Here is a 14,794-nt window from a genome sequence, read left to right as displayed (position 1 = left end):
GTCTCACCCCTGAGTCCTGGGGTTAAAGGTATGCCCATTGTGCCCAGCCTGGTGTTGCTTTCAGAGGAAGCATTAACTTGTCTGTGTAGTCCCATTCCACACGCCTCTTTCTGATGGGCAAGGGTGCACGTGCTGTACGGCCTAACCCACAAGTGTGAGGAGAAAGGCCAGAGCAGGTCTGTGCTTACAGCCTCAAGACTCCATGGATTTGAACCTCAGAGATGGGGTACCTGGTGCCCACAGGACAGGCTTAGACTGTGCTGAGGGACTCGGCCCTCTCCCCCATGGACTGCAGGAAGCTCACTGTGGGGATTTGCTGTGGACATCCTGGGGTAGAGGCTACTCTGGCCTCAAGTCCTACCCTTTCACAGAAGGGGTGCCTCAGGCAGTCAGAGTAAAGCCACCCCTCCTTCCCCACCAGGTGCTCATCTGTAGGAACTACCGTGGTGATGTGGACATGTCGGAGGTAGAGCACTTCATGCCTATCCTGATGGAGAAGGAGGAGGAGGGCATGCTGTCTCCCATCCTGGCCCATGGCGGTGTGCGCTTCATGTGGATCAAGCACAACAACCTATACTGGATCCTGGGGCTGCAGAGGGCTCCACCAGGGATGGGGTGGAGACAGCCTTGGGGAGGGGCACAAGGTAGAAGGGGGAGTGTTCTAGAAACTGCAGCACATGGCAGGAATGGGGTTCAGCAGGGCCTGAGGTTGGGTGCTAGAGGCTGTCAGTTAAACATAGCAGGGTCTTCAGGCGAGCCATAGGTGTCTTTGTGATCTAGAGTCTGTTGTTGCTGAGTGAGACCAGACTGCTGGGACAGGAGTGGACATAGGTGGACAGAGGGAGGGGAGGGCACTGGACCCTGGAGGGGGGTTGGGATTGAGTGTGGGGAGTCCTCACTGTCCCCTGCATCCCCAGTCTCAAGACAAGCCTTGTGCCACCATAGAAACCCACTGAGGGTGCACCAGCCTCTCCGGGGCTTTGGATAGGCTTCCCCAGGCATACTCCTGTGCCAGGGCCTAGCTTTGCAGTAGGCTGTGGAATGAGCCTGCAGGTCCCTGGTCACTGCACTGCAGCAGTGTGCATGGCCCCTAGCAGGTGCTGGCCTTTCTGGTTAGCGGACACAGATTCATGCCTTGCATCCCCCGTCCCGCCATAGGAACCCTTACGCAGGGTCCTCAAGACCACAGATTAACCATGATGACAGGTGGCTACTCAGGGTTGGTCCCATGCTGGTCCCTCTGGAAGCCCTGATGGTAGGTCTGGAGATGACATAGGTGGCTTAAGTCTCCTGCTAAATTGATGAAGCACAGGTGGATAAGGCCTCCTCCTTGCCTGGGTCTCCCTACCAGGCATGCCAGCCAGGGGGCACTGATGTGACAGGAACAGGGACTCCCCACCATATACCTGCAGAGGAGGAAGCGGTTTTCCCTGGTAGCTCAGGCCTGTGGGAGAGGGAAACAAGCTCCTGGGGCCTGGGTCTGTGCCCACACACTTCACACTTCTGGCTAGTCCCACAGCCCCCACCAGCATGGGACGACCTGGAGGTTTCTGGCCCAGGGCAGTCTGCAAGATCCTGAGGGACAGAGGCACACTCAGCCCAGCAGCCCATGGCCACCCTTTCTTCTGCTTGTGTCCCTCAGGGCTCCCAAACTGGTTGCTACATGTCCCAGGTCTGACTCAGACTAGGGACTTGGGCCCCATCAACAGCTGGAGTGTGGCTGGGGATGGGGTTTGTGAGGTGCTGTTCCTGCCTCAGAAGGTTCCTTGACCATCACTGTGCAGTGGTTGCCACCTCAAAGAAGAATGCATGTGTGTCGCTGGTATTCTCCTTCCTGTACAAGGTGGTGCAGGTGAGGCTGGGGTTGGGGGTCTCCTTCCTGTACAAGGGGTGCAGGTGGGACTGGTAGAGGCTTCCCTCCTGATGTATAACCTCGGAGGTGTCTGCACTGTTACAGCCTCAGGGATTCTGGGCCAGGAAATCTCAGTCTCCTTGCAGGTGGGGGGGGGTCTCTAGCCTTCACTGCACCCCCACCCTGGGGGGTGGGAGTGAACACTCAGGGTAGCACTGCTTTTGTACTGGAGAAATGGTGGGGAACCAGCTGACAGTTACATTGTGGTGGTGGGGTGAGGCTAGGCTCTGCTTCGGACCTTCAGGGCTCACATAGCCCAGATGCCAGTGACCCTGGAGAGAGTTGACACCAGGACCAGACTGACAGTGAGGTAGAGCGGCAGCATGAGTGTGCAAAGGCCCTGGGGCAGGAGGGTGCATGGTGTGATCAGAACCCTGTATCTGGGCATAGCTGGAGACTGGGGTCAGTTAGGTGCTCAAGGCTGGATTGTGGGGATATACAGGAGTGTAGAGTCTGATAAGAGCTGGTACACTTACCCAGGACACCTTTGGGGTTAAAGCAACCCCTGGCTGCTATGTAGAACAGGCTTCACAAGAGGAGGGGCAGGACAGGAGGCACCAAGTCCCCTCAAGCCTGGGTGGGCCCAGCAGGGCTTTCTTCCTTCCTCATGGGCACCCCTATCAGGGCCTGGGGCAGGGACACCCACTGTCTTGACTGGGTGAGCCCAGTAGGGCTTTCTTCCCTTCCTCATGGGCACCCCTATCAATCAGGACCTGGGACAGGGACACCCACTGTCTGACTGAGCGAATGCTTAGGTGGCTTCCTTCTGAGCAGGGTTGCGCAGTGGGCCTGGCTCTGCCGCCTGTTAGTTCAGAGCAGAGGTGATGTGATTAGGGTGGGGGTTATGGGGCGAGCTCATTCCTAGGACTGGCCTTTTTTGCAGGCCTTCTGTGTTAGGGCTGAGGACAGGCCTCCTGGCACTCCTAGCCCCCTCTGGGTCCCTTCCTCAACCCATAGCTATCAATCGAAATGGAGATGTGTCTACAGCCAGACAACCGCAGCTCAGGGAGACAGGAAGCAACCTTGAGTCACTCCAGGTGATAGAGACAGCAGTCCCAATGGACAGCTGAGGACCCAGGCTGACTGGCAAGGGAAGAGAATGGCCTTAGAGCACACCCCTCCACCACCATCCCTCTTCCAGGCCAGTGCCTGTGTTCCTGGCCCATGTCCAGATTCTTGTCTGGGCCTGTGGTATGGCCTCCCTGGGGAGCAGGCAGAAAGACCATTAGTTCCTACCTTGGGAGAATGTGGCTGACAGGCATCATTTGCCCCATCCATACCCTCTTCCCATCCTCCTTCCTACCCCCCAGGTCTTCTCCGAATACTTCAAGGAGCTGGAGGAAGAGAGTATCCGAGACAACTTTGTCATCATCTATGAGCTGCTGGACGAGTTGATGGACTTTGGCTACCCACAGACCACTGATAGCAAGATACTGCAGGAGTGAGTGAGCTGCCATAAAGAGCCTCCCCCGCCCCGCTCCAGCTCAGCATGGGTGGCTTGCTCTTTTCTGTTTTTACTTTTTTTTTAAAATTATGTTTTAAATTTACTTTTATTTTAGGCTGGGCATGGTGGCATGCACCTTTAATCCCAGCACTGGGGAGGCAGAGGCAGGCGGATCTCTGTGAGCTTGAAGCTAGCCTGGTCTACATAGTGAGTTCTAGGCCAGCTGGGGCTACAGGGAGACCCTGTCTCAAAAAGACACACACACACAAAATTTTATTTTATGTGTATGAGTAAAGTTTTGCCTGTATGCATGCCATGCCTGTGGAGGCCAGAAGAGGGCATCTGAGGGAACTGGAGTTACAGTCAGTTATTAGCCACCATGTGGGTGCTAGTAATTGAACCTCAGGTCCTCTGCAAGAGCAGTGCATGCTCTTACCTGCTAAACCATCTCTCCAGCCCCTGTTTTGACTCTTTGAGAAAGGGTGTTGTGTAAGCCAGGCTCTTGCTCCTTCAGCCCTTACCTCTGGAGTGCTAGGGACAGATGAAGGCCATCACCCTGTTCCCCAGCCCTTCCAGGGTCAGGGCAAGACACTGCATGTCACCTCCATAACTGAGTGGGTTGCCCCACAGGTACATCACTCAGGAAGGCCACAAGCTGGAAACAGGAGCCCCACGGCCACCAGCCACCGTCACCAATGCCGTGTCCTGGCGCTCGGAGGGCATTAAGTACCGGAAGAATGAGGTGTTCCTGGATGTCATTGAGGCAGTGAACCTCTTGGTAGGCTGCCTCTCCCTTCCTTTCCTAAGCTGCTGTCTTCCAGTGGGAGGTCAAAGGGATGAATTATAAAAGCAGAGCCTGGGCAGCCTGGGCTGCTGGAAACACCAGCATACTCATGGCAATGTTATGGTGGCATTTGTGAGTCTGAGGTAGAGAGACCTCAAGTTCCAAGACAGCCTAGGCCATCCTATCTCAGAAAAACAAAAACAGAAGTAGTAAAACGGCTCAGCCGGTAGCCTGCTGACCTGTGTTCAATCCCATGGACTCACATGGTGAATGGAGAGAACTGACTCCCATAAGTTGGCCTGATCGCCACATGTGCACACACACACAGAATAATAATAAAATTTTAAAAATTAAAAATAGGTTAAGAGCCAGGCATGGTGGCACATGCCTTTAATCCCAGCACTTGGGAGGCAGAGGCAGGTGGATCTCTGTGAGTTCAAGGCCAACCTGGTCTATGTAGTGAGTCCCAGGCCAGCTGGGGCTACAGGGAGACGCTGTCTCTAAAAGACAAAAAATAAATAAAAAAGGTTAAGAGCGCCTGCTGCTTTGTAGAGGACCTGAGTACAGTTCTCAGCACCCAGAGCTGGTGGCTTACAACCACCCATAACTCCAGCCCTGGGGGTTCCAGTGTCCTCTTCTGGTGTGGCATTCATTCACATGGGCAACACACGTAAGTAAAAACAATGAAAATAAATCTAAAATAAAAATTGTAAAAAGATGAAGGTAGGGAGATAAGCTAGCTCAGTGGTGAAGTGTGCAAGCCTGGGGACTTGAGTTCAGATCCCAGCACACATTAAAAACTGCGCGTGGCAGTACAAACCTGTAACCCCAGCAGTAGAGGGTGGAGACAGGAGGGTCCCAGGGCTCACTGGCCAGCTGGCCTTGCCAAAACACTAAATTCCAGAGAGACCCTGCCTCAAAAAAAAGGACACTATAGAGGAAGATTCCTGCCACCAGCCCCTGACCTTCATGTGTACACATAGGCAGGAGCATCCCAGAATACAAGTTGCACCACTGAGCTTGGCCCTCCTTTCTTATTACCCCCTAGTAGCCTCTTAGGTTGAATCCACCTACATAAAATTAAAGTAAGTTTCTTATAGGTAACATGATGGAGTTTTTTTGTTTGGTTTTTTAAATTACATTTGGGGGAGTGGGGGCACAGCACAATTGTCCTACCATGTGTGTCCTGGGGATCAAACGCAGGTCCTCAGGCTTGGCAGCAGGTGCCTTTACCTGCTGAGCCATCTTACAAGCCCACATAAGTTTTCAATCCCTTCTGAGGCTGGACATGGCAGTACTCAGCTGTCATCCCAGTACTTGGAATGCTGAGGCAAGAGGGTCATAAGTTGAGGCCAGCCTGAGCTCACAGTAAGACCTTATTCCCTCAGCCCTAAAGGAAAAACAACCCTGTCCATCTGACAATTTGTCTTGAGTGTGTGTGTGTGTGTGTGTGTGTGTGTGTCCACAGTTGTGTGTCAGTGCTAGTGTGTACATGTCACAGCATGTGTGTGGCGGTCAAAGGACAACCTCAAACTTCAGTGTTTTCCCTCCCCCTTGTTTGAGGCAGATCTTTTTGTTGTTTTGGCTGTGTAGACAGACTAGCTGGCCATAGGGTGCAGGGAGTCACCTGTCCACCTTCCATCTCCCGTAGGAGCGCTGGGATGGGATCATAGATGCTCATGACGTGTCCAACTTCACATGGGTTCTGAGAATTGGAACTGAGGTCCTTGTGCTTGCATGGCAAGTGCTTTACACACTACACCACCTCCCTAGCCCCGTTTCTGTTTCTCACTGGTGTGTTTAGACCATTGCTGCATCTCTGTGGACTAAGGGCCACCGTTTTACTGTTACCGTCTTCGTGCTCACCTGTTTGCTTTCCCCTGTCTCCTTGTGGATCATTTAAACATTTTTAGGACTCTGTTGTTTCCTCTTTGTGATTTGGCCTGTGTCTCTTTGGGTGCAGTTGGTTATCTTAGTGACTGCCATAAAGCTTGTGGAGCTGCGTGCTGGGTGACAGCATTTTGGCAAATGATGGATCTCACTCATGATAGTGATCCCATAAGGCCACAGAGACCTGAGCAGTCCCCTTGGCCTTGTACTGTGTTAGTGCCATGTCTCACATCATGCCGAATGTTGGTGTAAGCATGCCAGGAGCGCCTGCTGTGCCGGTGTCCCCGCCTACCACGCAGCCACACTCCTCTTGACATATTTCCACACCCTCCTTTTGTCATTATTTTTGAGTGAAACTTTTGTGCCATGTCTAGCACATCACTCAGAAGCTTCACAGGCCTGCAGGTACTGAGAGGCCATAGCTAGTGGGGTTTGGCACTGGTTCATGGAGGGTGACACCATCTAGGTTAGGATCACATGCACCCTCTGTGTTGCTGGCACAGTGACATCACTGGATGCCACATCTGAGCACCGTCCAGTTGCTTTGCATGTGCAACTAGACCTGGGTTCTGTCTGATGGATGCCCCTACTGGAGGTGAAGGCGTTACCACCCCTCCACTCCACCACAGTGACCTTCTGTCCACTTGTGTCAGAAGACTGGACAGATGCCCCTGGACCTCTGTAGATATTCAGATCTGTGCCACAGGTAAGTGGGCTGCTGTCTGGCCCTAGGACTGAGTTAGAATCCTTGACCATGTGTGCCGTTGACCTTGGCCTGTGCATAGTGGCCCTGGCACAAAAGTTGAACCTGTACCCAGCAGCCTGTGCAGGGCGTGGGGCAGGCCAATACTGCTGCCCCAGCTCAGGGGACAACTGGGTCAGCTTGCAGCTGAGCCAGGCCGGAGCTGGGACTGACTCACTCATACCCCTGACACTGTCCCCAGGTGAGCGCCAATGGCAATGTGCTTCGCAGTGAGATCGTGGGCTCCATCAAGATGCGGGTCTTCCTCTCAGGCATGCCCGAACTGCGCCTGGGCCTTAATGACAAAGTCCTCTTCGACAACACGGGCCGTGAGTACCAAGGGCCGTCGTGAGTCCTGGCAGCCCTGCCACGGGGCAGTGGCTTCACCCAGCCCCAAGTTACACCTGAGGGCGTGCTCACCCTGCAGACAGCTAGCTGCTTTCAGGTGCTGGGTCAAAGACAGTTTTATGAGCTGGCAGGATTGCCACCAAGCCTGATGACCTGAGTTTGATACCTGGGATGCACATGATGAAAGGAGAAGACAAACTCCCACAAGTTGTCCTCTGACCTCCACATGTGTGTTGTGGCATGCACATGCGCACGAGTGTGCGCGCACACACACACACATTCTCTCCTACATACAATAAGATAAAAAAAAAAATAAAGAGCCAGGTGTGGTGGTGCATGCCTTTAATCCCAGCACTTGGGAGGCAGAGGCAGGCAGATCTCTGTGAGTTCAAGGCTAGCCTGGTCTACATAGTGAGTTCCAGGTCAGCTGGGCTACAGGGAGACCCTGTCTCAAAAAGACCAAATAAATAAAGAGTTACATGTTGCCTAAAAGACCTCCAAGGTTAGGGCTGTATGTAGCTCAGTGGTAGAGTCTTTGCCCAGTATACCTGGGTTCACCAAAAAAGACAAAGACCCAGGTTGGTGTGGTGGTGCCTGCTGTCATCCCAGCACTTAGGCTGAGGTAGGAGGATCAGGAGTTTTAGGCCAGCCCAGGCTACAGATTAGGACTACAGTGTGAGACTGTCACAATAAATTAAATAAATAAATAATAAATAAATAAATAAATAAATAATAAATAACTCAAGAAAACAAAAGGTGAGACTTAGAGAGACAGCTCAGTGGTTAAGAGCACTGGCTGCTCTTGCAGAGGACCCAGGGTCAGTTCCCAGCACCCACATGTTGGCTAACAAACATCCCTAGCTCTAGTTTCAGGGCCTTTGACGCCCTCTTCTGGCCTCCATGGGCTTTGCATGACATAAGTGCACTCACTTATTAACCTGGCACTTAGATGCCATCAGGAGGCCTGTCCTGTCTCCCAGATCCCATTTCCTCAAGTCTGGGCTGTTGGACAGTCGCACACCAAGGCTGGACTTTCACCACTCACAGCACTTCATACAGCAGGGCACAGTGCAGGGTGGACGGCCTGGGCCCTAGGTTTCTGGGGCTCTTTGTTGGCTAAACCACCCAGGCCAAGATGGGAGGAGCAGTCTGGATTGGTTCCTAGCCCTTGAGAGCCTCCTGGTCCCCTCCTAGCACTCACTGCCAAGGGGTCTGGTCCTAGCCCATGGGAGTCTGAGCCATCACTGCTCAGGCATCCTGTGCAGCAGCCCTGACCGGTGCTGGGCCCTGACCCCTAGGTTCTACGTCAGCATCTTACTGGGATGTGGAGGCAGGAAGATGACAGGAACCACCTCCTTAGCATGTGTTGTCAGAGATGCATTCTGGGTGTGGAGTGGAGCAGCCCCTAGCAGTGGGAGCGGCAGGCAGGGCCCCAAGGCCTGTACCAGCCTGATACCCCTGCCCTACGTAGGCGGCAAGAGCAAGTCCGTGGAACTGGAGGACGTGAAGTTTCACCAGTGCGTGCGACTGTCACGCTTTGAGAATGACCGCACTATCTCCTTCATCCCTCCTGACGGCGAGTTTGAGCTCATGTCGTACCGCCTCAACACCCATGTGAGTGCCTGCAGGGTGTCAGGTCCACCCAGCACCCATAGGAGTGTCTGCTGGGGTGCCAGGTCTCAGGTGTAGTGCCCTCTAGGGACTCTGCTACAAGCCCACTGAGGTGGATTGGAAGCCTCAGCCACCGCTGGCAGTGACAGCTGCTGCACCAGCTTCGAGGCCTTGGGAAGGGCTTCCCATCGAGGCCATGATGCTTCACTCCTCTGCTGGCCCTTGCCTGGTCTCTGTTTCCCTCCTGTAACATGGAGCTTTGTGAGGGCAGCAGATTGAGCACCACCCTCCCTGCAGGTGAAGCCCCTGATCTGGATTGAGTCTGTGATTGAGAAACATTCACACAGCCGAATTGAGTACATGATCAAGGTCAGCAGGCATTAGGGTCAGTAGGGGAGGCTCTGTCAGTGGGTACAAGGAGCATGGGCTCATCCTAGGGACATTGCCCTTATCCTAGAGGGAGAAAGGGAGGGAGAGGCTGGGAGGTAAGGAGTATCTGGGAGGCTGTTGAGTGTGGGCAGTGCCTGGAGAGCAAGACGGTGGCAGAGTAGGGACCCACTGCCAGGCGGGAATTGCGTGGCCCTGGAGGGCTCAGTTGCCTCACCTGTACCCTTCAGAACCTTCCCCTGTAATCTTCTCATAGGCCAAGAGTCAGTTTAAAAGACGATCTACAGCCAATAATGTGGAGATCCATATCCCAGTCCCCAACGACGCGGACTCACCCAAGTTCAAGACAACCGTGGGCAGCGTGAAGTGGGTCCCAGAGAACAGCGAGATTGTGTGGTCCATCAAGTCCTTTCCAGTGAGCCCTTCTTTCACTCCATTCCCCCAGCATTCTCCACACCTGCCTGTCCCAGAGTTCTCCTGGGAGGCACTCTTTGGGGGAGGCAGCAGCCCTGCAGGGTGGCATCCTGGTCCCCACTAGCACAGAGCCACATTCCTCTGATCCCCAGCTATCCCCAGCACAGTTGAAGGAGTCCAGGCAGTAGATCCAGTGCCCCGCATACCTCCACTGCAGAAGGTCTGTAGACAGAGGCAATGCCTCCCTCAGCTGGAGCATCCTGTGGCATTGCCGAACCTACAAACAGAGCCAAGGCTGGAGACAGAACTCTGACAGAACCCCCTCCCCACTGAATCACAGTGTGAAGCCCTTGTGAACCAGGGGCCCTTGCATACTGGGGGATATCACATGGACTCAGGAAGCAGCGGTAAGGAGGAAGGCCAGGTTAAGCTAAACTCTGCCAGCGCTGGCCACAGCGTTGCAGGTTTGACTTGTCAATGTTTGCCACGTGACTCACCTTTGCCCCACTCCCCCTTCCCTGGCCACTGCTTCTTAGGTTTGGACGTCCCTGTGGACCTGTCCTGGAATCACAGTGTCTGCCCTATGTAACTGCCTTTTGTCCCCTGACAGTGTTCTCAAAACTCATCCATGAGCTTTATAAAAGGGGATTTAAAAAAAAATTTATTATTTTTATTTTATGTGTATGAGTGTATTGCCTGCATGTGTGTAAATGCACCCATGTCATGCAATGCCCATGGAGGTCAGAAGAGGGTGTTAGAGCCTCTGGAACTGAAGTTATAGATGACTGTTAGCTACCATAAGGGTGCTAGGAGCTGAACCCAGATCCTCTGCAAGAGCAGCCAGTGCTTTTAACCACTGAGCCATCTCTCCAGCCCACAAAAAGGGATTTTTAAGGACCAAATAATATTGCAGTGGGTGAGTGACCATATTATGTTAACCTAGACATTTTCCACAGAGTTGCACCAAGTTTAGCTGTGGTGATGTGGTATTCAGACTTCTGCCTTCCATTCTGACATATACCCACAAGTAGAATTTGTGTGTGTGTGTGTGTGTGTGTATTGTCTGCATGTATGTGAGTGCACCCGTGTCGTGCAGTGCTGCAGAGGTCAGAAGAGGGCTTCAGAGTCCCCTGGAACTGGAGTTAAGGTCGGTTTGTAGCCGCCATGTGCGTGCTGGAAATTGAACCCCGGTCCTCTGCAAGAGCAGTCAATGCTCTTAACCACTGGGTAATCTCTCCAGCCCCAGTCCTTTCTTTTTTTTAAAGGCAGGGCCCCCTGTAATCCCAGCTGACCTGGAACTCGCTATGTAGACCAGGCTGGCCTCAAGCTCACAGAGGTCAGCCAGCCTCCCGAGTGCTGGGGCTAAAGGCGTGGGCCACCATGTCTGGCCCTCATAAGTAGAATTTCTGAATGGTTTGTGAATTCTAGTTTTAATTTTTTCAAGAACCACCCTAGTGTTTTCCACAGCAGTAGCACCATGTCCCATTCCCACCAGAGGTTCTCCAGGTTCCTCACAGTGCAGGACTTTGTAAGAGGAGGATTCTGGTGACTGGGGTGGTGTCTCCTGTTAACTCTTCATTTGCTTTTCCCTAGTGATGAGTGGTGCTGGGCATGGCTCTGCATGTTCACAAGACAGAATTGTGTTCTGTGGTTTCTGTTGGGACCCTCCACTCCTTTGTCAATTGGGCTATTGGGTTTTTGTTAGTGATTTTTAGGAATCCTCTCCATAGTGTAACCAAAACTTCCTTCCATTCCATGGGTTGTCTTTTTACAGCAAGACAGTCTTTATGTGTGTATGTGGTGCTAGGCAAAGAACCCAGGGCATTATGCATGCTTGGCAAGCACTCTACCAATTGAACCACCCCCTTCACCCCTTCATAAGGTTTTTGATTGATATCTGAAGTTAAGAATGGGGTGCAGACTTCCTTTTATTTTGCTTGGGAGCGTGTCCACCTGGGTTTTGCAGCCATGTCCCCCTTCCGAGTACTCTGGCTTCTACTGCAGTGGCCGAAGCAGCCTGGGCTGACCTGTCAGTGCTAAGGGTGCCCAACGCACGGCCATTCCTGTGAAGCTGTTCTTCAGGTCCCCATTGCTGTGGGATCAGCCCGTGTCTATTGCCCCTCATGGAACTTGGCTTTGTGTGCCGACAGCTGAAGACAGGGGCTTTCCCTTTCTCTCCTTCCTGTTTTGACAGTACTCTGATCTTCTTTGTTTTTTTAATTTATTTTGTTGTTGGGTTTTTATTGTTTGTGGCAGGAATCGAACCTAGGACTTCATTCATACTAGGCAAAGCTCTACCACTGAGCTACAGCCCTTTTGTATTTCAGTCTACTATTTTCTCGGTTTAAAAAAAAGCCTAGTGGTTGTCTGTTTTTCCAGACTGCTTTTTAATTGCTCTTTTGTATTCCCTTTTTCTTGTTTGTTTTTTAACATTTTATTTTTATTGTATGTATATGAGTATATATTGCCTGCATGTATGTAAATGTACCTATGTCACACAGTGCCCAAAGAGGTCAGAAGAGGGTGTCAGATCCCCTGGAACTGGAGTTACAGACAATCGTTAACTGCCACATGGGTGCTGGGAATTGAGCCTGAGTTCTTTGGCTCAGTGCTCTTAACCACAGAGCCATCTCTCCAGACCCTTATTACTCATTTTTATTTCCCAAATATATATGTCGGTATGCGTGTGTGCACATGAATCCGATGTCCCTGCAGAGGTCAGGGCATCGGATCCCCTGGAGCTGGAGGTACAGGTGGTTGGGAGCCGCCCTTTGTGGTCTTACCCACTGAGCTGTCTGTCTCTCCAGCTTCCCTCTCTTTTTCTTGGTCTTTACTTTCATGTAGGAACCTTAACCCTGAGCGTGGCCATACCACTGAGCCATTCCCCCAGCCCTGACTCTCCTCACGCATTTCATTTTGGCCTACTCGTTGGCATTTTACATTTGTATTCATGGTGGCCAGGCATGATGGTCCACACCGCTAACCTCATTACTCAGGAGGTAGAGGCAGGTGGAGGCCTGCTCTTCATAATAAGCTCCAGGCTAGCTGGGGCTAAAGGGAGATCCTGTCTCAGGAAAATGTGTTGGTACAGGTCAGTGTCTCCCAGTCCTGCCTTAGCTGTGTACCCACAAGGTCTGCCATGTAACATCTGATGCCGCTTTCTACAACTTCTTTATTCAAATAGAAGTTGGTTTGTATTTTTGTTGTTTGGTGGGGCTTTTTGTTGTGTTTGAGACAGTGTCTCCCTGTGTAGCCTCAGTGGCTTGAAACTCACTATGTAGCCTATACTGTCTCCCACAAACCCCATGTAGCCTACCCTGGCCTCAGATTTGCCACCGTCCTCCTGCCTCTGCCTTCCAAGCAGTGGGATCGCAGCACTTTGCGTTCCTGTTTTGGTCTTCCCACTGCAGGCCCTTTTCTTGCCATTTTCACTTCATAGTCTGGGAATCAGAGGTCAGAACAATGTTCACCTGGCCTCAGTGTAGATGACGGTGTCCTTTGGGGCCTGGAGCAGAGGTACTAGGAACCTGGGGTGCAGGGAGCCTAGGGTGTAGGAGTTGGGGGTGGGGACAAGGAGGTGGAGTCTTGCTCCAGGGCCAAAGCAGCCTGGCTCACAGCCCCTCCTGCACCTCAGCCAAGCTTGAGACCAAAGACCGCATGGTGTGGCAGAGCTGGGGTGGTGCCCTGCCCTCCAGGGATGCCAGGCACTGGGGACAGACAGGCCCAGGTCTAAAGCTCTGTCCAGCTCATAGCAAGAGTCCCGCTGTCTCAATCACTGCCCGCTCCTGCCCCTCCCAGCTCCACAGCAGAACCTACAGACCCTGTCAGCGCCTCCCCTAACTGTGGATTGTCTCCCTGGACCTTTTGCTTTTCTCACAGGCTGTCAGGAGACAGCAGACAGGGATGCCCCCTAGGACTGGTGTGCTTCTGGCCCCGTTTCCCCACAGCCCAGCCTCCCTTCTCACATAGCATCCACTGCTCATGTCTCCCTGCGGACTAGGGAAGCATGCTTGCTTCTCAGGATCCAGCGTATACTCGGAGTGGCCCTTGGCCTGCCCAGCTGAAGCTCTTGGGGGCCACGTGCCAGCCTGGGAGACAGCACGTTGGCAGCAGATGAACCGCCACCTGACCGCCTCCCATGTCTGTTCCCAGGGTGGCAAGGAGTACCTGATGCGGGCCCACTTTGGACTGCCCAGCGTGGAGGCTGAGGACAAGGAGGGCAAGCCCCCCATCAGCGTCAAGTTTGAGATCCCCTACTTCACTACCTCTGGCATCCAGGTACAGCCTGGGGCCCCTCAGAAAGGAAATTATGGGGTGAGACATACTCTGGGGACCTGGGGTCACTGTGGGAAAGTGTACAGTCAGCTCCTGGCAACCTTGCACAGCCCCACAGTCTGCCAGCCCCATTCCCTCAGCCTTGTCCTCTGAGGGATGGCAGGGCTGTGGGGGGCGGAGGGTAGTACATGTGCCCGGGACCCGGCCTATGTCCAGGTGCGCTACCTGAAGATCATCGAGAAGAGCGGCTACCAAGCACTGCCCTGGGTGCGCTATATCACACAGAACGGAGGTGAGTGGCCACCAGTGGGGCACTGAGGGCCTAGGGCTGGGGGCTCCTGCTGCAGAACTGAGCATGGGTGCCCCATGTCTCCCAGATTACCAGCTCCGGACCCAGTGAGGGGCTATGGCCACATCAGCCTGCCTGGCCTCAGCATATACCTGCCATGTCCACCGAAGCCGCAAAGTGGCCCTGGACACTCAGCCACTCCCCCAACCCCTGCAGGCAGCAGGGACCTACAGAGTCTCTTCCCAGATCCACTCGGACCAAGGGCGGCAAGGGCCTCCTAGCTTTCCCTGGGCACAGACCAGCCTGAGTGTCAGCTTTCGGTGCCACATGCCTGGCTGGTCACTACCCGGGGACACCAGCCTCGCCCACGCCAAGGCATCATTTTGTTGCCATTTTGTTGAGCATGTTGGTCGTCGTTGTCTGTTGCTATTCCTGTTACCTCTCTATCCATGTGTCCAGTGCAGCCACCATGCAGCTCTTAGTGAGGACAGCTGTCCCCTCCCACACTGACCCATTCCCAGATGGCCACCCTGTGGAACCTTTGGTGCCACCCAGGGCCAGCTGCACCTCCACGCCAGCCCTCAACCACTTCAGTGTTTCCCAAGGGGACTTGGCCTCAGCCTGCCCCCAAGAGTGCCCGGCTGGGTGCCAGCCACCTGTGTGTGACAGTTACATTAAATTTCATTCGTTATACCTGA

At 53.4% G+C, this 14,794-nt stretch overlaps 1 protein-coding gene across 2 annotated transcripts in view; it reads left to right on the top strand.

The window, feature by feature from the left end:
• Ap1m1 (adaptor related protein complex 1 subunit mu 1) overlaps positions 1 to 14,794 on the top strand; it is a 23,599-nt gene extending 8,805 nt beyond the window's left edge. Inside the window, exons 2-12 of one of the 2 annotated variants that reach the window (XM_008824667.3) lie at positions 422 to 578; positions 1,785 to 1,852; positions 3,223 to 3,353; positions 3,987 to 4,134; positions 6,975 to 7,101; positions 8,592 to 8,734; positions 9,029 to 9,100; positions 9,375 to 9,533; positions 13,685 to 13,810; positions 14,024 to 14,099; positions 14,185 to 14,794. In XM_008824667.3, coding sequence (XP_008822889.1) covers positions 422 to 578; positions 1,785 to 1,852; positions 3,223 to 3,353; positions 3,987 to 4,134; positions 6,975 to 7,101; positions 8,592 to 8,734; positions 9,029 to 9,100; positions 9,375 to 9,533; positions 13,685 to 13,810; positions 14,024 to 14,099; positions 14,185 to 14,207 — 1,230 coding nt within the window. In that variant the 3' untranslated portion in view covers positions 14,208 to 14,794. The remainder of the gene's footprint in view (positions 1 to 421; positions 579 to 1,784; positions 1,853 to 3,222; positions 3,354 to 3,986; positions 4,135 to 6,974; positions 7,102 to 8,591; positions 8,735 to 9,028; positions 9,101 to 9,374; positions 9,534 to 13,684; positions 13,811 to 14,023; positions 14,100 to 14,184) is intronic. The other variant, XM_029559329.1, reaches the window with a different exon arrangement.

This window comes from Nannospalax galili, unplaced genomic scaffold (assembly GCF_000622305.1).
Source record: "Nannospalax galili isolate Female #2095 unplaced genomic scaffold, S.galili_v1.0 scaffold529, whole genome shotgun sequence".
Classification (NCBI taxonomy): Eukaryota; Metazoa; Chordata; class Mammalia; order Rodentia; family Spalacidae; genus Nannospalax; species Nannospalax galili.
This window is presented reverse-complemented; position numbering and strand designations above follow the sequence as displayed.